The sequence below is a fragment of the Haliotis cracherodii genome, unplaced genomic scaffold (assembly GCF_022045235.1).
Source record: "Haliotis cracherodii isolate W230 unplaced genomic scaffold, xgHalCrac1.p SCAF_5, whole genome shotgun sequence".
Taxonomy (NCBI): domain Eukaryota; kingdom Metazoa; phylum Mollusca; class Gastropoda; order Lepetellida; family Haliotidae; genus Haliotis; species Haliotis cracherodii.
Genome location: NW_027266308.1, coordinates 56999465 through 57026916, shown reverse-complemented (window position 1 = coordinate 57026916; position 27452 = coordinate 56999465). Strand labels below are relative to the sequence as shown.

The window sequence follows — 27452 nt, the reverse complement described above, 5'->3', positions numbered from 1 at the left end:
AGTGAACAATCCCAGTCAGCACCCCTTCCGATTGATCAATGTACACAAGACTTGTATCATTCAGACTGTCAGCATAAACCTCGAAATTTACGATCTTTCAACTCTCTTTTTTTTCTCACCAAAATTATATTCTGATAATAGTCCCTATTTCTAATTTTGAGAGCGGCCTGGGCACTTATTATGTCAGATACGGTATGTGTCTTACTCAGTAAATTCATCTGAATGGCTATCATACAATTTATGGAATGACTGAATCAGGCCTTTGATAGTGAAACCTATAAACATACTTTAAGTGGTATCAAACATTTAAGTGTGTTTCCATGAACTTGAATGACATGTACATGCTCTTCAAGCACCTAAGCAACTGAGAAATGTAGAATGGGTGAGTGAGTGAGTTTGATTGTACGCCGCTTTTAGCAATATTCGGCAATATCACGGCTAGGGACACCAGAAATGGGTTTCACACATTGTACCCATGTAGGGAATCAAACCCGGGCCTTAAGCATGACGAGCAAACGCTTTAACCACAAGGCTACCCCATCGCCCCTAGAGAGAAATGTAAAAACCATTAGCATCTAATGGTATATGGCTTGAAATGTATGGGAAGTTCCGAATTAGACAGTTCATCCCTCTTGTCATACAGCTTGATACTGAGGTCTCCATCATTTTGAATTTCTATGCACATGTCCAGATAGGACAATGTGGTTGTTTCTTTCATTTCCAACTCGGGTGGATAGATGAGGTGAAGATACGCATTTAACTTGGCATTGTTAAAGAAAGGCTGTCCCGTATATAACCGAAACTGAGATTGAATCTTTTTCTCAGGAAACCCTTTCTCTTTTATGCCTTCACAGGCTGTTTGGGTTGTATACTCCCCAGGGAGATGAGAACAAAAATTGAGTCACACTGATGATGATCCATTGACTGGGGTAATAATAATGTGGTGCTTCAAGCATACATTGTGTGGGGAGTTATGGGCTTTACAAGTGTATTATTATTATTACTATTATTATTATTATTACTATTATTATTATTATTCATTGAAATCAACAAATCCTTAATCCAAGGCTGTTTTCTGATTATTTATTATACAGCCTTTTATGTAATGAACTGTTTCAGTGGGAAATAAAAGCGTCGACATCGTGACGCCACCGACCCAGGCTGGTGCCAAAGGCATGAACATTGGTTTCATCATTGCTATCGCTGCAGCGTGCTCCATCTTCTTTGTCATGATTGGAACAACATGTTTCTGTGTCTGTGAGTCTCAGTACAGCATCTGTATTGTTATAGCAACCTAAAAGAAATTTATTAGAAATCACACGATGCAGATCACTGAAAGTCTTTGGAGATTTTGCTCCCTGCTTCTTCTGATTCTTTACGTCACATATGGACTTCAGGCCGTCTAGAGAAACATACAACTGGAAACACGACCACATACATGTGTTGGTGGTATCTTAGACATTTATCAAAAGTCATATCTAGATGTTTTCTGAGTCAAATATATCAGGTTTTTCTAAACTTGAAAAAAACACTTTTTATAAGTGTCTAAAAATGTTCATCTCAGAGGGGGCACGGGTGGCCCAGTCGTCTAAGGCGCCGCGATTCGCTGTGCAGAGTTGCGTCCCTTGGGCACGCCAGAAACCTATGATTGTGGGTTCGAACCCCGGTTCGCCCCAATTATGTTTCTAGGTTTGTCAGCACCATACCCGTGCTCGTGGGTTTCACCGAAGTGGTAAACGTCTGAGACCTGCATCACTTCGGGCTTTCCTCCCACATTAAGCTGACACGCCGTGATATAACTGTAATACTGTTAAAAGCAGCGTTAAACCAAACTCGCTCACTCACTTCATCTCAGAAATCAAAATGGCATGAAGGCTGAAGTGCAGAATCCTAAGTAATGTCACAACATCATCACAACTATATATAACTATAGCATGCTATCTTTGAACAGATACTGACAATTCTGATAAATGTGGTTACATCACCATGAAACAGTCCTTTTATCCCAGACGCCATGGGGTCCCCAGAGCAGAATAGATCCCTCTTTGCCATGGCTGTTATTGGGGCTGTCTAATTAATATTTGTCACTCCCAATATTAGCACAAGTACACTCACTCACTCATTCACTTAAACACTCGCTCACTGAAACACACTCCTTGCTCAAACACCAAGTAACTCACTCACTCAAATACTTCTCACTCACTCCCACCAACTCACTTACTTAAACACTCACTCACCCAAACACACACTCACTTGCTCAAACACCCACCAACTCACTCACTCAAACACTCACTCACTTGCTCAAACACCCACCAACTCACTCACTCAAACACTCACTCACTCAAACCCACACTCGCTTGCTCAAACACCAACTCACTCACTCACTCACTCAAACACACGCACACACTCACTCACTTGCTCAAACACCAACTCACTCATTCACTCAAACACACACTCACTCAAACACCCACCAACTCACTCACTCACTCACTCACTCACTCACTCACTCACTCACTCACTCACTCACTCACACATCGACTCCATGCTACATTTTACAGTATGTTTGTCTCACATAGGTGGACGTGGAACATTCTCCAAGGAGTGTCATGGTGGGGGAATTAGATTTGAGAGGATCATGTCTTACTGCAAACTGAAGAAACTACGCACTCAACGTGTCCGTCAGACTATACAACGCCCGACAGCAGTAATGGAGTTTAACCCCAACTACGATTTCATTGGCGCAAAACACCCACAACAACTGCCAGAGATTAACAGAAGACATATTCAGCTTGTCAGGTAGGTGGCAGACATTGGTAGGAAGTAATGTTATGTTATGTTTTGAATGACTTGAATCGAGGGAAGTTACTTGGCCCGAGCTTAATTTCCCTTTAAATACTGTAATTTAAGGTTGTTCAAAATGTGCTCTCGGTATCATCTGGTAAGGTAATCCAAGTGACGATCAGCATGCCTGCTATCTAGCTGAAGTTCAATCTGGCAATAATATGTTAGCATTATAGAATGAATGTCTTCACACAGGACCATGAACGTGCATCAAGTATCCATTCTTTAGCTGGGATTCTTTTAGCAAGGAAATGGTGGCCAACTTAATGATAAATTCATCAAGAATTCTTTCCTTGTTGATGCAAATAGGTTATGAAGGATTTAAATTTCTTTTTTATTACATCAACACAATGTTTTAGTACATATGGTTGGTTGTCGCCCACAGGATTGACTTTGGTGCAGATTCTAGTACCATCATCAAGCATCTAAAACTGAAATCTGGCCATGAGCAAAGACAACAAAAAAAAACTGTCTGTCTTGTCTTGAAGACTGTTGAATAATGCATATCTATGAATAGACTAAAGGGTTAATAGACTTCAGCTTGTTTTGGCTTCATTAGATTGATATTAATTTTATCCCCTAGGGTAATTTTCTATTTTGATATGCATTTGATTCTCATCACAAAACTCTCTCCAGGCACAAGAACTAGAAGTTGCTGAAATTGTTGTGATAATTACAATGTCTCAGCATTATTTCCGCTTGGGCAGCCTGTGTTGAAGTGTGTTCTTCATGATATTAAATACACTGATATGGAGGACATTTCAAAATTTGGTGCATCAGTGGCAAAGATGATATCCATACATTGACTTGTATCATATGTTCCTGTGTTTTTTTCAGGTGAACTATTGACTTGCCTTTGCATGTGTTTGTGATGTGTACTCTGGTAGGGCAATATACACTCACTTTTTCATGAACAACTGGTATCATCACAATTTGAAAGTGTTCTTAAATACGGGGTACATGCTTTATGATATAGTCAGAATTGTGCAATGGACTCTGTTTTAGCTAAGATTTCTTGTGGATATATAAAGAATTTTATTGCTTTTAATTAGTACTGATTATTGAAAGGGACCTGTCTCTTTTATTTAGTATAGAAATGTTAAATTTGTTCTCAGCTGTAAAAGCTTGAAAGGAGATTTCAGAGAAACAGTGACAAATGTTATATCATTTATCAGGATATCATATACACACTTACATCATTTTAATGAATAATTTAAAATGTGTTTAAAATATTCGATAAAATTCTAGTCAGAAAGGTGGACTGGTAAGTTGAATAGATTTCCAGTCTGATGTAAGAGTTGCATCAGAATGTTCAATTACCAACATGTGGCATACCCTATTCAAAATTCAAGTCAAAGCTTGTGATGAGAATAATTGAGTACAAACTGAGCCAATCCACTATGAGTTTAATAGCCGAAGTCCATAACACTGACAAGTATCATCAGTCATCATCCATTATCATTAGGTCATTATATCATCATAAGTATATTATCATAAGTTCATATTCTATTTTTTATTTATTAAATATACAAAGAAAATCTAACACTGCCTATATGCACATAGTGATCTTAACGCTATGATGACCATAACTCCCATACTTTAATATAAGCTTAGTCGTAGAGCTAATATCACTTTATGCATGTGAGCCCAGACCATCAGATGTGAATGTTTTAAAATTTGACTCTCCAAGACTGAAGCATCCTGTCTGGGACAGTCAGACAGGTCGATATTTTAAACACGTCTTAGCACTCTCCATCATTCAGCCCCATGTCTGCAAGCATCTGTTGAAACTCCCCAGTTTAAATACAAAAAATTGTTATAAGTTAGCTTTTCAATGATTTTTGTGATTACAGGCACATAAAGAGGAAAAAGAGCTTTATCTCCAGTTTTGCATTATCACTTTACATGCTATGTTGAATTACCGTTGTTTGAATGCAATGAGATTCTATTTCTCTAACTTTATCTTCATAAATACCCGCAATCCCCATGTAGACTGTACCATACTGTACCATACCGTATTAATTGTGTGATGCCTAGATGTTAATTCTATGATGCCTTGATATTAACTCTGTGATGCCTAGATCCTAATTCTATGATGCCTAGATCTTAATTGTGGGATGCCTTGATGTTAGTTCTATGATGCCTTGAAATTAACTCTGTGATGCCTTGATATTAACTCTGTGATGCCTACTAGATGTTAGCTCTGTGATGCCTAGATGTTAGCTCTGTGATGCCTAGATGTTAATTCTGTGATGCCTAGATGTTAATTCTGTGATGCCTAGATGTTAATTCTGTGATGCCTAGATGTTAATTCTGTGATGCCTAGATGTTAGCTCTTTGATGCCTAGATGTTAGTTCTGTGATGCCTAGATGTCAGCTCTGTGATGGCTAGATGTTGATTCTGTGATGCCTAGATGTGAGGTCTGTGATGCCTACTAGATGTTAATTCTGTGATGCCTAGATGTAAGCTCTGTGATGCCTAGATGTAAGCTCTGTGATGCCTAGATGTTAGCTCTGTGATGCCTAGATGTTAGCTCTGTGATGCCTTGATGTTAATTCTGTGATGCCTAGATGTTAATTCTGTGATGCCTAGATGTTAGTTCTGTGATGCCTAGATGTTAGTTCTGTGATGCCTAGATGTGAGCTCTGTGATGCCTAGACGTTACCTCTGTGACTTGTATCTCCAGGCCCCTGGGACAAGGAGCATTTGGTGAGGTGTACAAGGGCCTGATGTCTCACGTGCCCAGAGTTGAGGGGATGCTGCAAGTAGCAGTCAAGGTCAGTCTTAGTTTTTAAGATCATGCAGATTTAAAGGTTACCAAACATTGTCATTCCATGACTTCTTTACAGGGCAAGACCGCCTCCGTGGTCAAGTGGTAGAGCGTCCGCCCGGAGACCAGAAGGTCTGGAGTTCGATCCCCAATCGCGTCATACCAAAAGACGTTAAAAGATGGTACTTATTGTTACCCTGTCTGGCGCTTGGCATTAAGGGGCTAAAACAAGGACTGGTCGGCTCGGAGTCAGTATACTGTGTCTGAGTGGGGTATTCATGTTAAACTGCGGCATGGTATCTCAGTGAGCTAGCACTATAAATCGGCATCAGTCCGGACCAGTACAAGCAGCCACACAAACACACACAGTTGGCCAGAAGACACAGACATGAGGGTGTACAGCTGGCCAGGAGACACATACAAGAGGGTGTACAGTTGGCCAGGAGACACAGACAAGAGGGTGTACAGTTGGCCAGGAGACACATACAAGAGGGTGTACAGTTGGCCAGGAAACACAGACAAGAGGGTGTACAGTTGGCCAGGAGACAGACAAGGTGTACAGTTGGCCAGGAGACAGACTAGAAGGTGTACAGTTGGCCAGGAGACACAGACAAGAGGGTGTACAGTTGGCCAGGAGACAGACTAGAAGGTGTACAGTTGGCCAGGAGACACAGACAAGAGGGTGTACAGTTGGCCAGGAGACAGACAAGAAGGTGTACAGTTGGCCAGGAGACAGACTAGAAGGTGTACAGTTGGTCAGGAGACACATACAAGAAGGTGTACAGTTGGCCAGGAGACACAGACATAAGGGTGTACAGTTGGCCAGGAGACAGACAAGAGGGTGTACAGTTGGCCAGGAAACAGACAAGAGGGTGTACAGTTGGCCAGGAAACAGACAAGAGGGTGTACAGTTGGTCAGGAGACACAGACAAGACGGTGTACAGTTGGCCAGGAGACAGACAAGAGGGTGTACAGTTGGCCAGGAAACAGACAAGAGGGTGTACAGTTGGCCAGGAGACAGGCAGGAGGGTGTACAGTTGGCCAGGAGACAGACAAGAGGGTGTACAGTTGGCCCTGTAGTGTTGTACATCCTAGTGTACACTTGTCAGGCAAAGGTCATCGGTTCCCAATTATGACACTCCATGGAAAGTGATATGGCTTAGTTAGCATGCCCAACACCAAACTACACAAAATAGACTAATGCATCATTGCTTGTTCATTCAGTCAAAGCTAAATTTGGTTTGTAGTTGAGATAAACAAAAAGAAGAATACTTTCATTTTAAATCAGTGTTTCAATAAACAATTATATGTTGTTGTTTTTCAGGCACCCTTTGATATTTTGTTCCAATCCCGGATTTGTGTTCATGTGGCATATGTGACTGTTAGGTTGGAAATGGCAACTACCTTCTGAGACCGATTTGGTATCCAGGAGGTATTCATTTCAAAAGGATTATTTTGAACAATCCCCAAAAAAACTTTAAAGAACCAATATCTTTCAAAGATGCTGAATTATCTGAGATGCCCATATTGAGAAATAGAAAGAACAGTTTCTATATAGGGGATGAGACTCAATTGAGCACACTAGGGACTTTCATATTGCTTTCCTTGGTCTTCCTGAAGTTCCCTAATTCTCTAATACCCTTAGGCAAATCCAATTTTGCAACTGAAATATTTAATATCCTATTTGTGTTCGTTTGTGGTTATTAAATATGTGATCTTTCATTTTTCATTGATGTAGCATTTATCTTTAAAAATAATTTGATTGGAGAGTAATCACATAAAAATATCTTCTCAGTTGTTATCATAACAATTGGAACTAGTCAGGCTCAACATAGAAAAGAATTGTTCAGGTATCGGTGCAGTAATGAAAGCGCCTGGGCCAAAATAGGGACGTCTTGATACAACAGGGAACAGACTTCTATTGGAAGTCACGGACATCAAGCCCAAATCATCATGTGGGAATGAGGGTGCTTAAGAAATGCATGAGTTTGCATCTTCTTTTCTTTGTGTAGTATTGTCAGCGGGAAGTTGTACTGATTGGTGTAGTTTGGTAGAAACTTTGATGACAATCAGTGACAAAGAAAGAGTTCTTATCAGTTCTGCTTTGGATGACTTCCTTTCTTAATGTGGGACAATTTCCTAAACCTGACAGGAGAGATTTATTGGTTGTTTTTAGTCAGGCATTTAATTGATCTTATTCCCTGACTGGTAATATATTAATTAAGTTACTTGAAGCAAAAACTGGAAAACAATAATTTCCAATTAGAAAACAATGAAGTAAGATCAAAACTTGATTTGCTTTCCATGTGACCTGTTCAGGGCTGTGAAAAGATAACTTGAAAGTTTGGCCTTTTAAGACCGTTTTATTGTTGTCTTTCTTTTTGTTAAAACACCTTAAAACAATGAAAAAAGCAATGCAGAAAATGACACCATTTCTGTTCTTATCTTTGAAAAAAAGACAGCTGGAAAACAGCCGTCTAGAAAATACAATTTTGTCCATAAAGAATAGTTGTAACAATCCAATGGAATTATCATAAACATTTGCAGCAGCCTTGTTTGTCATTAGGAACAAGAATGTACCTTCATTTATGTTAAAAGTGGTGTGAGTATACTTTCTCCCCTCTCTGTACTTTATACATATCATGGAGGTACACAAAACTACTCTCATGATACAAACACTATATGATGTAACTGTAATACTGTGTCATGTGAACCCTGTGGAAATCCTTCTAAATGAAGAATGTGTCAGTTCCTGAGCCAATCAGATGTCAGTTTTCTAAAACGATTCAGCTTCATTCTTTATCACCACACTTTGGAGATTTCGACCTCAGCGACAACAACACACACAACACACACAAATACAGTTAACAGTAAATCCTTTTGGGTGTAGATGCCATGGGGCTCAGAAATAACAGGATGTATAGAATTTCCACAATTTTTCTTCATTAGGAGATAACGAGTATATTACTTTTCGAGATTCAGAAATCAGATATGCTTGTCTGAATGTTTTGCTCATTTGTCCTGAGAATCTAGAAGTCTTGAGGCTGATTGGCTGGTTATAAAGTTCCCCTGGCATGAGATTAACTATTGTAAACAAAGAATTGAATGAAAATAACAAATAGGTATGCAAAAAATTCATTAAGAACAATGTACGTGACCTCATAAGCCAAACCCAAACTGCTGATTGGCATTTACATAAGTTCTCAGGAACCTTTATGCCTTTATAAGACAGGAATCAAATCTTTTTAAATGCATTCTCTGATTCAGACATTGCCAGCACTAAGCACAGAACAGACAGAGCTGGACTTTCAAATGGAGGCCATTATTGTCAGGTATTGTCTTTAGTATTTTGGCTTACTTTTATTCAAACAGATTTCACAATGGATTTTAATGCTCATGAGTGGCTATGTTTATGTAATCTGTATATTGGTAAGTCATTGAAGGTTATTTCTCAGACGTTGAATAGATTCAGATGTTCAGTTACTATAGAAGTGGTTTAATGTAAGACCTTTTCCATTACTTTTCATACAATAATTTGTCTGTCTTGCTGGTAAATAGTCTTGTCCTGGAATCTGGTCAGTCTGATGCAATAGATCAAAATTAACTCATCTTTAGCTTTGTGATGAAGCGCTGTAGATTTCCTTTTGGTAAGGTTAGTGTCATTTGGGATCATTCCCCCGCCACATATGTATCAATTTATGTCTCTTGTTAATATCAAGTAAGTATGAAGTATTTATTTTCGAATACCGGCAGATACGCCAAGATAATAGTTGCCCCACTGTTTTGGTCCTTTCTGAAACCACAAGGCTTTGAACTTGTATGCATGTAATTCAAGAAGAATGTCTTTTATTCTGTTCTGATTTTAGACATAGTCTCCATGTCAAATAATAACATCATGGCTCATCTTTTGGCATTAGGTAGTAAGTGGTAGCCACATCCAATTTGTGTCAAAAAAGATGAGATTGTTTTGTTCGATTTAATTTTACATAACTTTGATGATCTTCACCGTCACACGTTGTGGTGATACATTAAAAAAAATTGATGTATCATGTCGGAATTGGGTTTTTTATGTCCTCAGAATGGATATGGTGTTGTATGGCTCACTAAATTATCGATTACAGTGGCAGCCAAATTGAAAACATCATGTTGGCACAATCAGAACTCAACATTTTATGGATGGTTCTGTGTTCAATAAATAATGTTTGCAATATATATGAGGTCAACAGATGTTATTCATTCTAATACTCTGTCGTTGATCAATTCTGTTTCTTGTTTTACGGGGGGCGGTCGGGTAGCCTAGTGGTTAAAGCGTTCGCTCGTCATGCCGAAGACCCGGGTTTGATTCCCGACATGGGTACAATGTGTGAAGCCCATTTCTGTTGTCCCCCGCCATGTTATTGCTGGAATATTGCTAAAAGCGGCGTAAAACCATACTCACTCACTCTTGTTTTACGGATAAGCTTGTCTTGAATATAAGTAAAACAGAACAAAGAAAAATTAGAGGTTGTGTTTGATGGGACAGGTCATGTATTGTTGGTGGGAGGTGGGGTCAGTGACAGAATGACAGGAGAAATTTATCACAGGGACACGGCATATTTCATCCGCTATCCAATGAGTGCAAAGGTCGTCTTATTGTACATAGTCATTTTTTGGAGACATAAATGCGAAGTTTTGTTAATACGAGCATAGACCACTTGTATTTTTCGCTCACGTTAATTTCAAGATATACAGTATAACTAAAGTTTAACCTTTTTATTTCAGTAAGTTCAACCACCCAAACATTGTGAAGTTCTTGGGAGTATGTTTCGATGGTCGGCCACGCTTCATAGTCCTGGAGCTTCTAGAAGGAGGGGATCTCAAATCCTTTCTGCGGGATTCAAGACCAAAGCCAGTATGTACACCTAATGTTCACACATAATTTTGTGTGTTATTTCACTGAGGACTTTGTGATCTTATTTTATCACACAATCAGTTTACCATACTAAACATTGATTGATCAATTAAGTATATAATCCCTTTGAAGGGAGTTTTTTTACCTGTGGGTTTGACTTTTATTGGAACAATCCACAAATTTGAGTGGGTATTCAAATTTTGTTGCCTATATGTTTCTTAATATTTGGGTATTTCAACTTGAAAACCTGTTTTGTAACAATCCAAGTAAATCACTTAAAACCAAATGAATAGTAGTATACACATGTTTTACCAAATGTAGCAATTAGATTTGTCTGCAATTTTCAGTTTCTTTAGTGCATATATTACACAAATATGCAGCTTATCTACAGCTCTGGGTAGATATCTACGACACAGCCCACAAATTGATGTAGTCATTTATGTAACATTATTACATTGTGAGTCACATGTTAGCCTAAACGATATATGCCCTTCTTTGTAATATCTGATTATTGTGTTGCTCATCAACAACTATTAAGGGGAATACTGTGTTTATACTATGCATTTTTATCGAGATTTATCTGTCATAAGCAGAGAAATTGAAGAGGTTTACAGATATAAAAGTGTGGTTTGCTATAATGAAGTATTTGTGTTCAGAGTGAACCATCAAATTTGACTGTCATGGACCTATTGAGACTGGCAGTTGATATCTCCCAGGGATGCCAGCACCTGGAAGAAAAACACTTCATTCACAGGTAGGACATCCTTTGATTCAAAATGGAGATGTAGTGGATAGAGTGTCGGTGATTAGATCCCCTGGCAGTGTCGGATAGTACTTGTTGTTACTCTGCCTTTTGCTTGGCATGAAGGGGATAAAACAAGGACAGGCCAGCTCTGTGTCGGTATACCGTGTCTGAGTGGGGTATCCATGTAAACTCCAGCATGGTTTCTCATTGGGCTTATATTAGCACTATAAAACTGACATTAGTCTAGACATGCATGCATGTCTCTTTACTTAGGTTCACGCACTCACTCACTCACTCTAAAGGGGCTGTCGGGTAGCTTTGTGGTTAAAGCGTTCGCTCATCACGCCGAAGACCCGGATTCGATTCCCGACATGGGTACAATGTGTGAAGCCTATTTGTGGTGTCCCCCGCCGTGATATTGCTGGAATATTGCTAAAAGCGGCGTAAAACCATACTCACTCACTCACTCTAGTCATGATGGAGAAATGGGTTTTATTATAACTGGCCAAATTTAGAAATATTTGTACTAAGAATAACAGCAATGTATTTAATTATGTTTGTTTCAAATACCAGTGTGGGCATAGTCTCAACCTGCATCAAATTGTCAAACGCTTTCAAAGTCTAGGAAGGCTACAGTAGCCAGGATCTCTCTCTTGACATGCCGTCTTAGCTGCATTGGACTTTGATTTCTCTCCCTTGTCTGGTGTATTAGCAGAACTTCCCTTCTCCTCCCTCTGTCTCTATCCTCAGGGTTGTCAGAAATGTTTAGTATAAGATATCTCCTCCCTCTCTCCCTATGCTCAGGGTTGTCAGAAATGTACAGTATACGATATCTCCTCCCTCTCTCCCTATGCTCAGGGATGTCAGAAATGTTCAGTATACGATATCTCCTCCCTCTCTCCCTATGCTCAGGGTTGTCAGAAATGTTCAGTATAAGATATCTCCTCCCTCTGTTCGTATCCTGAGGGTTCACAAAGTTTCAGTTCTATTCAAAGCTCGCTGACATGGTTGATTGTGTGTCATTGTACTCAGGTGGCATCTGGTGATGTGTAATACCAGGACAAATTTTAAAACAAAATCTGAAACTAAGCAATGAATATGGAGAGACATTTCCATGTCTTTGAGACAATACATATTTCACAAATGAGGCAATCTCTCACCGCTTCAGGTTACTCAAATCTCAGTATTGTATGAAGAAGATATTACTGGTATACTGTTATTTGTTCTTGACAAATTTCCTGTTTTAGTAATTCACATCTGAGATAATCTATGTTATTCAAGTGATGCATTGTCAAATTATCTCATGTAGGTAGAGATACTCCTGAGTGGATGTTTTTCAATTTGTATCACTGCTACCTTTGAAGCATCCAGTGGAGCCAACATGACAGATTGTGACAAGTCTTTGATACAGATCAAAGAGTGTCTGCATCGAGATTGCTTTTAGCGGTATTCCATGAATATCACAAAGAAAGGAAGAATAGACACTCACACTTTTTACCCCTGTCAGAATTTCATACCAAGGCTTGTGTTGATGTTTTTCTGAAAAAGGATTTGTTTACATTGTGATAGCTTAGTCCTACTGTTTGAATAATGAAATCAATAAATCTCTGTATTTTGTTGTACTAGAGGCATTTATTAAGCACTGAGCCAAATCCACATGTTACTACATACATATGGGAAGCACTGGGTCACATGTTTGATAAGTATCATTGCAATACTAACATATCTTTACAAGTATTTATATGCCTTAAATATGTTCACTTTTACCATGATCAGCCATTTACATCCTTGGTGTAGCTTTTTGATTTGTATCAAAAGGCATGATGTGTCACAACCTGGCTTTTAGGGAACTTCAAGACATAGTCTGAGAAAAGGTTACAAAATAAAAAAAGATCAGATCAAGATAATTCCTTCATCTGAAAAAATGCATTACCATTTTAGGGAGACAAGGGAACACATTTCCATAGTGTCAAGTAGTATTTCACTTCCTTCTTTAAAAGATTATTTTCATCAGAATAATGGAACAATGGGGTGTCCAGTTGCTGCAAATGGGCTTCACATACTGAATCCATGCAGGGAATGAAACAGTTGCCTTGTGCATAACCAACAACCAAACTTACCACTCTTCACCATCTTGCTTCATTTGGTAGGGTGTTGGTGGCCCAGCCATCTAAGGTGCCACAAATGTGCAGATCTGTGTCCCTTAGGTGTGCCTGAGACCTTTGATCATTGGTTCGAATCCCACTATGGCCTGATTATGTTTCTAGGTTTGTCAGCACTGTATCCTTGCTCATGGGTTTCCCCAAAGTTGTAAACAGTGAAAGCATGCATCCCTTTTGGCTTTTCTCACAATCAAGCTTTCTTTGTCCTGATATAACTGAAATACTGTTTAAAGCAGCATTAAACCAACTCACTCACTCACTCACTCACTCACTCACTCACTCACTCAGGGGTGTCACGATAAATGGAAATATTGATATATTGCTGTTGGTAAGCATTTAAAGTCAATAAATCAATTGTTAAATCAGTTTCCGATCAATAGTATTTATTTCAGTTAGGAATATTGATAGTTTCGATTGTATTTACCGTATCAATAAAGTACATGCAATGCTGTTCAAACTTGTTCTTTTGATCATGAGTGGTATTAATTTACACATGGTAGTAATTTACACATGGTAGTGTGGAAGTTTCTTTTTTTTAGATTATTAGGGTAAAGAAAAAACAAATCAGTCATATCTCGAACTTTACTTTTTATTTGTTATGGTTATCACATTCAAAGGAAACTTCAGTTCCAAAGTTTAATTCAACACTAAAATCCAACTAAAATGATACACTGAAAACTATCGATATTTATCACAATAGTGTTTGCAATATCAATAATTATCGCAATAGTTTCTTTCAACATCAATAGTTATGGCAATAGTGATTTCCAGACCAATAGTCACCCCTACTCATTCACTCTGGATTTCCTCCCACATCAAACTGACATGCTGTGATATAACTGAAATATGGATCAAGGAGGTGATAAAGAAACAAAATTGATGAGAATTCTTTTTTTATTTCCAGAGACATTGCTGCAAGAAACTGCCTCTTAACAACAAAAGGTTCTGAAAGAAAGGCAAAGATTGCAGATTTTGGAATGGCTCGAGACATATACAGGTAGGTGATTGGCATCTCGGAGATACCTACCGATAGCTAGGACAGATGGAAAATGTTGTCTTGAATAATATTTGTGATTCCCGTTGAGCCAAGGGTGTATCCCTAATTACATGTTTTGGGCAGTGGGCACCTGGTACCTTTTGTTATATTTGAAATTAAATTTTGCCAGTTCCAAGCAAACAATTTGGAATTGGGTTTATGTGATTTGCGGGTTTGTTTCTGGAGAATTCAAAGGCAACAGGTTCCAAAGTAGACACAATTCATGAAACCAACTTCTTTAAATACTGTAAAGGCGACGTTTTGGTATAGATCCTTATACCATTGTCAAGCAAGACTGAATGAAGAACATGGGACAGAACATATATAGTAGGTGGAGGATTAACAGTAACAATAATTGCATACATGAGTGGGGTAACATTAGTAGGTAAAGTCACAAGGATAATACTACAGCAACATGATGGACAGAACACATGAGGTGGAAGCCAATGAGACATGAAGCCAGTTAAACAGGAATCATATATTGGATTGATATATCATTGACAGTTGGTTCTGCCAGGGTCCATCAAAATGCAGCCTCATTAAATCAGATCTATTACTCTGATACAATACCTCTCTGCATGAAGATCTTAGGACACTTCTACAGGTCATGTCAGGTGACCTCTGAGTGACCTTTGACCACCCAATCTAGATGAAGTATGCTTGTGTTCTTGAGCCATGTCACCAATGACATGACAGATGTCACGTCACCAATGACATGACAGATGTCACCTTTCTAAAATGATTTGGTTTCAATTCTGAATACATTTCCTTTTCGAGAAAAAGTTTTAACAAAAGAAAATCCATGCATGACAAATATTCCTTTGCTGGTACTCCCTCTGGGGTGTAGGTGCCATGTGGTGCTGATACAATTGGGTGTACAAACCATCCACAAAAACACAATGGTGCAGTCTTCATGAAGTACAGAGAGGTATTGTATCAGTGAGTGAGTGAGTGAGTATGGTTTTACGCCGCTTTTAGCAATATTCCAGCAATATCACGGCGGGGGACACCAGAAATGATATAACAAATAGTGTAGGGTGTCATCAATAAAAGAAACAAGTTAGGGTTGGAATGGATGTTGGACAACTTTGATTAAGGTTGATTATGTGTACAGTGTAATAATTGTATGACCAGAAGATGCCACTGACCTGTAGTAGGATTAAATTAAGGACACAATAAATGTTCCCAGACTACATTAATCATCACTCTTCATGTCATGGGAACTAAGTACATTGCACATGGTGATGATAGAGCAGTTTTTGCGATCACATGATTTATGTTTTTTCTGTCAGTGGTTCCAATTCATTTACCTTGGTAAATAAAAAACATCCCACTGACTACATGTGGCTACTATAAGATGGACAAATGCGCCATGGTACCATCATTGTAAGGGTACTTACCATTATTGTCTTGTATGCCTGATCCTGTGAAATGGGACTTATTAATGGATGTGACCTTTGAGGTGAAAAAGATTGGATGTAACATCAGCTGCTGCCTAATCGCAATTACCCCAGTGTCATTGTTATGGAGAACGATAGTCAGGGGCAAAACTACCGTTGTAGCAGAACACCAATTGCTAACACCTTGGAAAAAAATCATAATTTGTTTACACCTAAAAAAGAAACATTTTTTTTAGAAAAAATCCTTAATTTACCAGCTATCCAGTAAATTATTAATTCAAACACTAAGTGGTTGAACATGATATTAATTGTCTAACTTGAAAAGCGGAATCTTTACGCACTTTAGGATTTTAGTGGTAAATGGTTTGTGACACTCTCACAATTATTTTCCTTATAATGATGATAGGCTCACTATAAAATATGAAAATATTGATAACCACCACATACTACAAATGAAAACATGTAAAAACACATAAAAGTAATAGTATTGATTTGTTTTAATGTTCAAATTTCATTTGTCATCACAGATGTTTCTTGAATAAAAGTCGTAAATGTGTTGAAACCTAAACACACATATATATATATATATATGTATGTATATATATATATATATATATATATATATATATATATATATATATATATATATATATATATATATATATATATATATATATACACACACACTACTACTACAAAATTATAATAAATAAATGACTAATATTTGTTACAAATAAAATCTAAAATAAAATTAAGAGCATCTAATTTTTTTTAAAAACTGGGGCATGCCCCCAAACCCGGCTGTTTTGCGCCATTGGTTTTGCTTACACTTAGAATTAGCCTAGTTGCACTGTTACAGCTTACAACCCTTAGTGTAAAAATTACTCTTAATGTAAAACATTTTACATTAAGGGTTACGTGTTGACTCTTAATCTAAAAAAAAATTACATTCAGAGTAACAACCCGCAACCCTTAATGTAAAAACTATCTTTTTTACATTAAGGAGCAATATGTACGATATTAACCCTTAATGTAAAAAAAATAAACAAAGTTTGATTGGAAATATAGGATAGTTTTAATTATTTTCACATTTTGTTAATTGTTTTTGCTCGGTTTCTTGCAATTATTAATAATAAGCGACAGCGTGAGAAACTGACTTTGGTCAGACCTGAGAACAAAGAAGGGCTATTATAAGAATGGCAGGCTCGTTTAGAGGCCAAGCCAGCTTCTACTCTGGAAGGTGATGAGCATCAGTTGTCGGCTCCAGTCGCAGATGGCAACTCAAGTGGAACATCGTCAACTGTGGATCAGGAGGGGTGCTGCCGTCGAGGTCGAAGGTTATGCTAAAGCATATCTTACATTGCAAGGAATATAGAAGATCAACCATCAAGATTAACCATCAAACTGTCTGACATTGGCTTTGTTTCTTTTGTACCTGGACATGACATTGTTGCTTTATATGAAACATAGTCAATAGAAAATTACCAGCCACAAAAAGGTTCAAGTTCGGAAGGTATTCGGGAGGTATACTTTTGATAAAATATTCACTGGTAAGATATGTTATTGATGTTCGATACAGAGAACATGCTATTACTATTCTGTTTGATAAAAGTATGTTTGGTTTCAGTAGAGCTACATTATGTGTGTTTACATATATGCAGCCAGAGAAATCGACCTGGTGTGACAACAAAGATAGACAAAATGGGGTAGAGCTTTTGCTGTATTTTTATTGAGTACACTGGAAGAGTACCCAGCTGTTTCTCTCAGCTATATGAATAAATCCAGCTGTAAATAATCGACTCTGGACCAGACAATCCAGTTGTCGACATCATGAGCGAGTCTGACCACCTGATCCCGTTAGTTGCCTCTTACGACAAGCATAGTCGCCTTTTACGGCAAGAATGCAAGAATGGGTTGCTGAAGACCCCGGATCTTAACGGGTCCATTGTACATGAACAGTAGAACCGGTGTGATGAGGGACTATGTGGAGAACATTGTTTTTCACCATGTTGATAGTAATGTTTACTTAGTAGAGTTTTTTACACAATTTGAGATGGAAAGATAGGCTTGTGATGAATTACTAAATAGCTTTGGAAAAACTCTTTTGGAAATATGTTCAAATTTGAACATACATATTGTGAATGGAAGATTTGGAACTGACTATCAAATCGGTGACTGTACATTTATTGGGCATTTAGTGAGTGAGTGAGTTGGGTTTAACTCCGCTTTTAACAGTATTCCAGTTATATCACAGCGTGTCAGTCTAATGTGGGAGGAAAGCCCGAAGTGATGTAGGATGGTGTTAAATAGCTCACTTTCTGTAAAAAATAGGTGATGCACAAATAGGAAATATTAAACATGTAATATATTGCTATCCAAATAATTTTCAAATGTATATGTAAGAAGCATTAATACATACAGTACAAGACTTCACTAGTCATTACAAGAGTGCAATTATTATACCAACAACATAAGTAGTAAAACATTGTAAAGCCTTATTCTACCATTTCATGAACCACAATATCATACCCCAGCATTTTAAAGCCTTATTCTACCATTTCATGAACCACAATAACATACCCAAACATTTTAAAGCCTTATGCTACCATTTCATGAACCACAATAACATACCCAAACATTTTAAAGCCTCATGCTACCATTTCATGAACCACAATAACATAGTAAAACATTTTCTGCAATCACGTACCTGAATACACTCATCAAGTACAACAAAGGGTGTATTTTGAGATGATACTCTCTTTTTGACTGTTTTGAACAATATCTGATCATCAATATATGTGAGTTAAGTTTAAACGCTGCTTTGAACAGTATCCCAGTTATATCACAGCATGTCAGATTAATGTGGGAGGAAAGCCCAAAGTGATGCAGGTCTCGGACGTTTACCACTTCTGTGAAACCCACCAGCATAGGTATGGTGCTGACAAACCTAGAAACATATTCAGGGCGTACACAGATTCAAACCCACAATCATAGGTTTCAGGCGTGTCCAAGAGATACATCTCTGCACAGCCAATTGTGGCACTTCAGACATCTGGGCAACATGTACCCCCTCAATATACCTGAAGCTTCACTTAAACTTCTACTTCTTAAGTAAACTAAGCTGAGGTTGAAATTCCCTTCAGATGACAGTTGCTTTCACTTTTGGCAAATTGTCCTGAACCTTTGAAGAAAGAGATGTAATCATATCTTTGGTCACCATGTTTAGTGACAAATGCCCCATGTAAGTTTGACATGTGGGATATGGTGTACAAAGCGGAATAATCAAATGGTGTTGTTTTTTTTTAGAGAATTGGTCTTCATTCCTTTCTGAGATTACAAAATTCAAGCAAATCCTTTGCAATTTCTGACATATTTTACCATATTACAAGGTTGAATTTCTTGCAGTTTAATGAAAGAGAATGTGAAACCCGAATTATTCTCTAAAAATGGTACTTCTCAAGTTACAAAAGTACCCAAGGAAGATAAAGAAGTGTAATCAATACACTAGAAAGACATATTTAGAATATATATTCACATTAAAGTGGTACCGGTAGTTTATCCCTTTACATGGTGGTGTAAATGTGACTTCTGTTTCAAAGAGAGTTACTTAGACTTTTAACTCAATCCCATTTACATTTTAGAATAGCAAAAATAGCTTTGGTTGTGAGAGCTAATCAGATGAAAAAAACGTTCAGTTTGGTTTTTGCCCATTTTAAATTTTCAGGGGAAAAAAGACCTTTTTTAACATTCAGCCATGTTACTTCAAAGCTTGCCGGTAATGAATCTATATGCAGTTACTTTAACGTCTCTTTCTCCGAAATCCAATCATATTGCCATTTTATTAATCAAAGATGAAATAACTGTGCTGTATATTGTACATGGTTGGTAGCTTATTACCTGAAATGGTTATTATTGGTATAAAAGTTGTGACTGATTCAGGAGAAAGTTAATTTCCCTCTCATATAAGGATGCAATTTTATTATTTTGATGCTTCTGTTTTCCCTTAAGTTTGAATAAGTGTCTTGGGAAGTCGTTCAACCCAGAAGATGGATCTTCATCAAGGATCTCATTAATGGGGTTGGAATTCTTTGTGGAAACAGGTATTGAAATATCTCAAGGTTACTTTTATCCACTTCTTTTCCTAACTTCCATCATCTGAAATCAAATACTATGTTTGGGGAGTCATTAGAGAGGCAGCTCTTACAGATACTGCTGATGTCTGGGCTGGTGAAGGATTACTGTGGCCAGCTAAGTGCCACACTGATCACATGTAGTTACAGGCTGCTGCCCACACAAATTGGTAGTGGTGAATGTGTTGTCCTGTAGACTTGTGGAGCCCTTGATGAATGCACGGGGCAATCCTTGTTTTAAGATTATCTTGGTAATATCCATATTCCTCTTTACCCTGGCTATGAGAACCAGATATCCATGCATTATGTCTAACATGATGATATTTCATAGATGTTAGTGATGATGTTGTGTCAGATGAAAAGGATAAGCATGATGATGATGGAAATGTTTCTATATAAGTGCTGTTTACACAGGAGGAGTTATTACAATCAGCGATTTTCCAAACTGTAGGTCCATCATGAGTAAATAGGTGGTGGACCAAAAAATAAGTTAATCACAGATAAGTGCAGGGTTTCATTGCCCTGTTTTATATTCGTTCATTCATTATTTTGTTTTCATTTGTCTGACTATGTCATTTAACAAAAATATGTATTTATCATACAAAGGACACTGTGGCAGATGGCTTTGAGGCCACAACTTTCTTGCTTTCTTCCTATATATACTGCCCCCTCCCCAGCCCTTAAAACAATATGAGTATGTGGTTTTTAAGAAATTCATTCTGTAACTTCTACAATATAGAATACCTTGTGGAATGGCAGCCCCTTTTTAGCTCACCGGGTCCGCAGGACCACAAATTGGAAATTAACGAAATTTGACTGGAAGCATCCCTAGGTGGTGGGGATTCAAAATTGTACAAATGATGGGGCTGACCCCTCCAAGGGCTGAGAGGCGGGGCCAAATAGGGGTAATGTGGCTATATTGCTTTAAGCATCTTCTTCTCTGGAACTAAGAGATAGATATCAAGCATATTTGGTTGGAAGCATTCTCTGGTAATGAGGATGAAAAGTTGTACAAATGGTGGGGCTGACCCCTCAAGGGACTGAGGGGCGGGGCCAAATAAGGATAATTTGGCTATATAGCTTTAAATGACTTCTTCTCTGGAACTAAGAGATAGATATCAACCATATTTGGTTGGAAGCATCCCTGGGTACCTTGACCATAACATGCAAACTGATATTATCCCCACCCTATAATAAACAGATACATTGTATACATTTGTTTGTTATATTGTTTGAACATTTCTTGTTCCTGAAAAGTTTGGCATAATTGTTTTCAATTCTGGTTGATGTAAACATCTGTCTGGTTCATCCCACAGATGCTCACTTGGGTTTAGATCTGGCGTCCATCTGGCCAAAGCAGTATGTTAATGTATGAGCACTCAGGATTCAGTCCCGACTCATGTTGTGTGGGGATGAGCATTGTCATACTGAAAAATGGCATCTAGTGCTTTCAGAGCAGGGACAGCACGATGGACATGTAAGATCTCATCACAAGGGTGTACAGCTGTTGAGTTGACCTGGATATAAAAAGATAATTCTGTCTCTGATACACCCGTGTGCGAAATACGCTACAGTGGGAAAGCGCACGTTAAATCTCCTATATTAGTCAGTCAGTCTGATACACACACATCGGCCCATCTCTTCTTCAAAGAAGTAAACAGGATTCATCACTACCTGGTGACAATGTTGGAGAAGCCACTGTTGATAAAATTGACACCACTGCACCTGCTGAGGTCAATTATGTTGACATAAAATAATGCCATTGTAGGGCATTCATGTTTGGGTTACGGACAGTCTTAGCAGACAGGGGACAGGAATTAGTGTCCTGGACTCTGATGCTGTTATCCTGGACTACTGTGGTGGTGCAGGGTCGACCTGATCTTGGATGACCTTGAGTGGTGCCATATTGCCAATGTCAAAGTCAGGACATTGTTTTCTGGGCAAAGTTGAAATCCCTTGCCACAGATGATTGTGATTCACCAGCTTCATGTCTTCAATTAGATTTATTTCTGGCATAGTCATTGAATCTTGGAATGACAAAAGAATTTCAAAATTCATGTGGATGATTGTTGAAAACAACATGTGCCATAAACTTTCTCTAAGAAACATGTGAATGATTCCATGACATGCATGTGAAAAATGCTTTTCAATTTCCCAAAAAATCAAATCACCCTAATATCAAAGGTCATCAATATGAACTCTATCAAAGACACTAAAAAAGAACATGTAGCTTGTAACATTGTTTCTGTTTTTATGAATATCTTACAAAATGAAACCAAAATGCTGTTTTGTATAGGTTCAAGCCTTCTCTATGGGCGTATGGTATAAATATAGCATAGAGTGTATTTAAAAATATTAAAAGTGCTGTTAAAAATATTCTTTTCAACTTCTTTTGTTTAACATTTTGATTTTCAAGTTTAAGATAATCATAAAACTATATTTCTCATGCCTCTTGGGATATTGAATAAGAATATGTAAAAGAGAAAGAATGAAACTAGTCTGGTCTACTCTGAGATATTATATGTACCATCAGTACCATCAGTCATTTTGTTACCATTTTCTTAACAACATTAATAATATCGAAGGTTGTGTTGGCAAATGTCTCCTGCTTATTGAAAGCCTTTCTGCCTTAGGCTGTTTTTTGTCTGTGATGTAGATCAGGCAATGACTTTTCATAATGCACCACAGTAAAGACTTGTATGTTCAGTTTTGTGGTGTTTCAGTATGTGACAATTGATGATGAAGATCATTCCAGCAGCAGAGCCATGGATAGTCTGTCCCAAAAACCTTTGAGATTACTAGTCCCAACATGGCTGTTAGAATTATTTTCAGTAGAATATGGTGTTAGTATGGATTATTATCAGCTGAGTTAACTAGACTCAACAGAATTTTACTAGACTTGGGCTTTGGACTAGTGGTTCAAGTCGCAGACAGCATGAAAGGCCAGTCAGCTTTCACTCTGGTCAAAGACATGGTAGCTGCTACCTGAAGCTGAAGACAAAACTTTGACAAGTTAAGAAATGAATGTAGCAGTTATTAAATCAATCGCTATTTTTTCATTCATTGGGAAAAGCTGAGGCAAACTAACACATCCAATATTCCTTCAGACATGTATTTGCTACCTTTCTGTTTTGTCGAAGATTGCAGGTTAGAATTAATATAGCAGTGCAAAACCTGCCTCTGTTAGGTTCCATAAAGAGAATAATGTCAACATTTATGAAAAAAAGGCACATATCAGAACCAGATAATGAAACGAATAGGCTTAACCGGAAATCAACTGTCTCTGTTTACAAGGTTGGGTCTCTCACATACAGTGTCAGAGGGGGGGTGGTCTGGTAGCCTAGTGGTTAAAGCGTTCGCTCGTCACACATGTTCAATTCCCGACATGGGTACAATGTGTGAAGCCCATTTCTGGTGTCCCCCGCTGTGATATTGCTGGAATATTGCTAAAAGCGGCGTAAAACCAAACTCACTCACTCAATGTCAAAGGAACATTTCCAGCATGATGCTGGTTTGAGCAAACAGTATACCATGTAAATATGACTTTCTTTTACGGATAATAACTTCTATAATCTTTGTAATGAGCAACTATGCTTGTCGTTAGCGCCGACTAACAGGATTGCATGGTAAGGCCCGCTGACTTCGTTTATGCATGTCATTATATTGCGTGGATTGATGCTCATGATGTCAATCACTGGATTGTCTGTTCCAGACTTGGTTATTTACAGATCGCTGTCATATCGCTGGAATAGTGCTGAGTGTGGTGTTAAACAACAAACAATCAAACTTTGTCATGACATTTCAGGAATACTTCTCACCCCTTCATTAGGTATACAGAGAATAAAAAAGTTGCTATCCATAAATATGTATCATCTATTCATGTTTTCCACCTTCTGAATGTCTATCAAAGACTCACATGATGCTGGTTTGAAGAAAGAGTAAACCATGTTATTATGATATTTCACAAGGACCATTACCGTGTGACTAAATATTTTACACAGCTTGGAGAGTCACCTAAAAGTGTTTGAAAATAGAGTCAATGTCATGAAAAATGATGGTAGTTTTTTTGGAGTGGACTTTGGAGGAGGACAATGACTCCACTTCAGACAGTGTTTTGTATGTCTAATCTTGTACATGTTATCTACTTGATGGAGCTTATGGTTGCTTTTCTATGCAGCAGTTCAACACTAATTCCAATACCTATTCCAATCCAGCCATTGCTTTGTTAAATCTTGTCAGGGAACAGCTTAACAGACAAACACTAGGGTATCAATTCCTTGTAAATTGAGGCAATAATGAAATAGATGTCTTAGCAGAATTTCAGCAGTCATTCAACAAAATGTTTTGCAAGAAACACATTAATGCTATCTATCCACTCACAAATACCCTTTCTGGGGAATCTGTTAGGCGTTTTCACTTTGAAACTGATATAGGACTTCTAATAAAAAGTTGATTTCTTGGGAGCAATAACTGACAGCTGTTGAAGGGTTCTTTCGATTTGGTAATCCCCACATGTGTGAATATCTCCTACAAGATGGACTGCTGACACACGTTACTTATTCACTTCCGTCACTTATCCAACATTTAGCTCTCGGTGGAAGTGTAATGAATGCTGAAATATCACAGAATAGCAGCTTGATGTCACTCATATGTTAGTATTTTTAACCACTGCACCTTACCGATTATTTGACAAATCTTTATGTGTTGTTCCGTCTACCAAATGGTGAATGCAATTTTGTTTTGCTCTTAACAGCCAAAACAATCATTAATCCTTTACTCTTTCAGATCTGATTATTACAAAAAGGCTGGCAATGCCTTGCTGCCAGTCAAGTGGATGCCCCCCGAGGCTTTTCTGGATGGAATATTCACCACAAAGACAGATGTATGGTAAGACTCATCTGTGCAGAATAATACACGCAGAAGCCTTTAACTACTCATGACAGTGTCCTTTGGGGAATTAATGTACTGATGATGTAAGAAAGTTTGTGGGAATTGCAGTAATGAGGCAACTGTTTTGTGATCATTATCCCCTAATGGGACATCTAATTCTGGGTTTTTTAGATTGGATCACCAAACCCTAAGGGAGCAACCGTTTGATTTTCAGGGAAGGAGGGATGGGATTTTTGTTTGAGACCAGCATTTTTTTCAAATGTTTATTAGCTCAATTTTTTTTCAAACATAAACAGGTGCTCACTTATTATTATTTTTTAATAAAAAGCTAATGAACTGTATTCTTTGAACACATTTGTCTGCAAGAAAAGGACACATTACGTGAGGTGCATGTGAAAAGATTCAGAGGCTTGATTTCGTTTTTGTTTTTAGAAAAATCTACCTCCTCCTCCCTGAAATCAAATGGTTGCTTCCTAAGCAGTCATTATTCTTTCTTTTTTCTCTCTCACCTGCCAACCAGGATGTTCCAAAAAACAATCATTAACTAGATATCTGGCCTGGTTATGACATGCTGAAATCCTTTGCTGAGAGATCAGATATGACTTGATTTAAAAAAAATAATCAACCTTCCTGAGGAAGTAGGCCTTTTAGGGGCATTGTACTTCCATCACAATTGACAATTTTCACATCTGGAATTGGTATTAAGCTGGACCATAGGTTACTAAACATTAAAACAGGTCCTTTTTTAATCCTCTTATGATCGATTTGTAGATATTCTATTATTCGCCGACACCAATGAGGAAGTTACCATGGAAACTTTGACCTTGTCTGAGATGGTAATGTTCCAAAGCTGGAGGGAAACATGGCGCTAAGAACAAAGTTTCATATTTCGTTCCCGTCAAACATGTCTTTCTCACAGCAACTTGCAGCAGAAATATGGGATTAAATTAAACATTTTTTCAAATAAATGTCCATCTGATACGACTGTCACTGGGTTTGTTTCAGGTCATTTGGGATATTGTTGTGGGAGATATTCTCCCTTGGGTACATGCCCTACCCCGGCTGCTCCAATGAGGAGGTGATGCACTACGTCACCGTTGGCGGGAGGCTGGATGCCCCAGACAGCTGTCCTTCATCTGTGTACGTGATGCTGGGTGTTTGTGCCATGTTTATGGGTTTCATTTTCAGTACCATCTAGTGCAACTCCAAATCTAGAATCATTCTCAGTGAAGTAATTATTATATGAACACGACAAAAAGCCATCATTTCATATGGAAGTAGGTTCTCTATGAAATGAAGTTTTTGTATTCTATTTAATCTGACTGCATCTTAGAACATGATTTTATTAGGATATGAATACTATTTTCAAGTTCATTGAGTAAAATACATCTTTGATTTTCTAATGTGCTTAAAGATTGACGTTAAATCTTATAAAATATGTGTTCAGCTGCAGCAAATTCCTTCTGCCAATTAATGATGGGGTTTTAGAAATGGATGGGCTTATATGAATGGGGACCATGTTTTTGTTTAGTCTCTTACGTTTCACTGTTATAGTTCATTAGTAATATGCAATGAGCTCCAGCTTAAGGTCGTTATATTTTCCAGTTTTTTAGGTACTTAAGAGCATTAACACGTTATTAAAATTTCATTGTAAAACACATTTTGCTTACAGCTAAGCTGTTCAATCAAGGTTTCACCATCAAAGGCTTGATTATAGTTGACATTCAGAGGAATTCACTAAATATGGCATGTCGCTTGTCAACTTGATACTATAACCTTTACATGGAGTTTGTCAGCACTTTACTCCCGGCGATACAATTGATCAGGAGGTCAAGCTTGGTGACTTGGTTAATAGCATGATTCTGTACCCTGATGGCATGCATCATTGCTTGTCGTAGGAGGCGACTAACGGGATCAGCTGGTCAGGCTCGCTGACTTGGTTGATGCATGTCTTCGATCCCAATTGCGTGGATCGATGCTCATGATGTCATCCACTGGATTGTCTGGTCCAGACTCGATTATTTACAGATAGCTGGAATATTGCTGAGAGCAGAGTTAAACAACAAACAAACAAACAAACTTGAAAATCAGAGAATATGGGTTACCAAACAACCATACTTCATAGACCTGTTTAATGCAATAGAAACATGGAAAACTTTATTGCCCCCTGAAATCTTTCCAGGTATGACATAATGGCTTCATGTTGGAGTGGCCTTGCAGAGGAGCGGCCACCATTTTCACTCATCTACACTAGTCTAGAGAAATGTTTACAGGTGAGAACTATGAATGATGTTGCAACAGGAATGACAGAATATTATTACATGAACTGACGCTGAGATCCACTATAAGCCCCGGTGAGCTACCTGTCTGCAGCTGCCTTCATTGTCATCATCAGTGTCGTCGCAATGTCATCATCCTGAGAGGCGGTCGGGTAGCCTAGTGGTTGAATTTTTTGCTCGTCATGCCGAAGATCCGGGTTCGATTCCCGACATGGGTACAATGTGTGAAACCCATTTCTGGTGTCCCCCACCATCATATTGCTGGAATATTGCTAAGAGATGCTTGAAACCATACTCACTTACTTAT

The 27452-nt window shown here is 38.1% G+C and overlaps 1 protein-coding gene across 1 annotated transcript; it reads left to right on the top strand.

Moving 5' to 3' along the window:
* Window positions 1-1868: 1868 nt before the first annotated feature.
* Window positions 1869-26064, top strand: LOC139443785 (ALK tyrosine kinase receptor-like). Its single transcript, XM_071224702.1, has 9 exons — window positions 1869-1897; window positions 2647-2796; window positions 5529-5619; window positions 8880-8944; window positions 10374-10503; window positions 11160-11257; window positions 14315-14407; window positions 24762-24863; window positions 25872-26064. The coding sequence occupies exons 1-9, from the start codon at window positions 1869-1871 to the stop codon at window positions 26062-26064; spliced, it is 951 nt and encodes a 316-aa protein (XP_071080803.1).
* Window positions 26065-27452: the final 1388 nt, after the last annotated feature.

Excerpts from the sequence above, each read along its gene's own strand:
- LOC139443785 (XM_071224702.1), top strand. The coding sequence starts at position 1,869 with ATGAAGGCTGAAGTGCAGAATCCTAAGTA. Across the intron at positions 10,504-11,159 it reads GGGATTCAAGACCAAAGCCA|AGTGAACCATCAAATTTGAC; the intron begins GTATGTACACCT and ends ATTTGTGTTCAG. Across the intron at positions 11,258-14,314 it reads GAAAAACACTTCATTCACAG|AGACATTGCTGCAAGAAACT; the intron begins GTAGGACATCCT and ends TTTTATTTCCAG.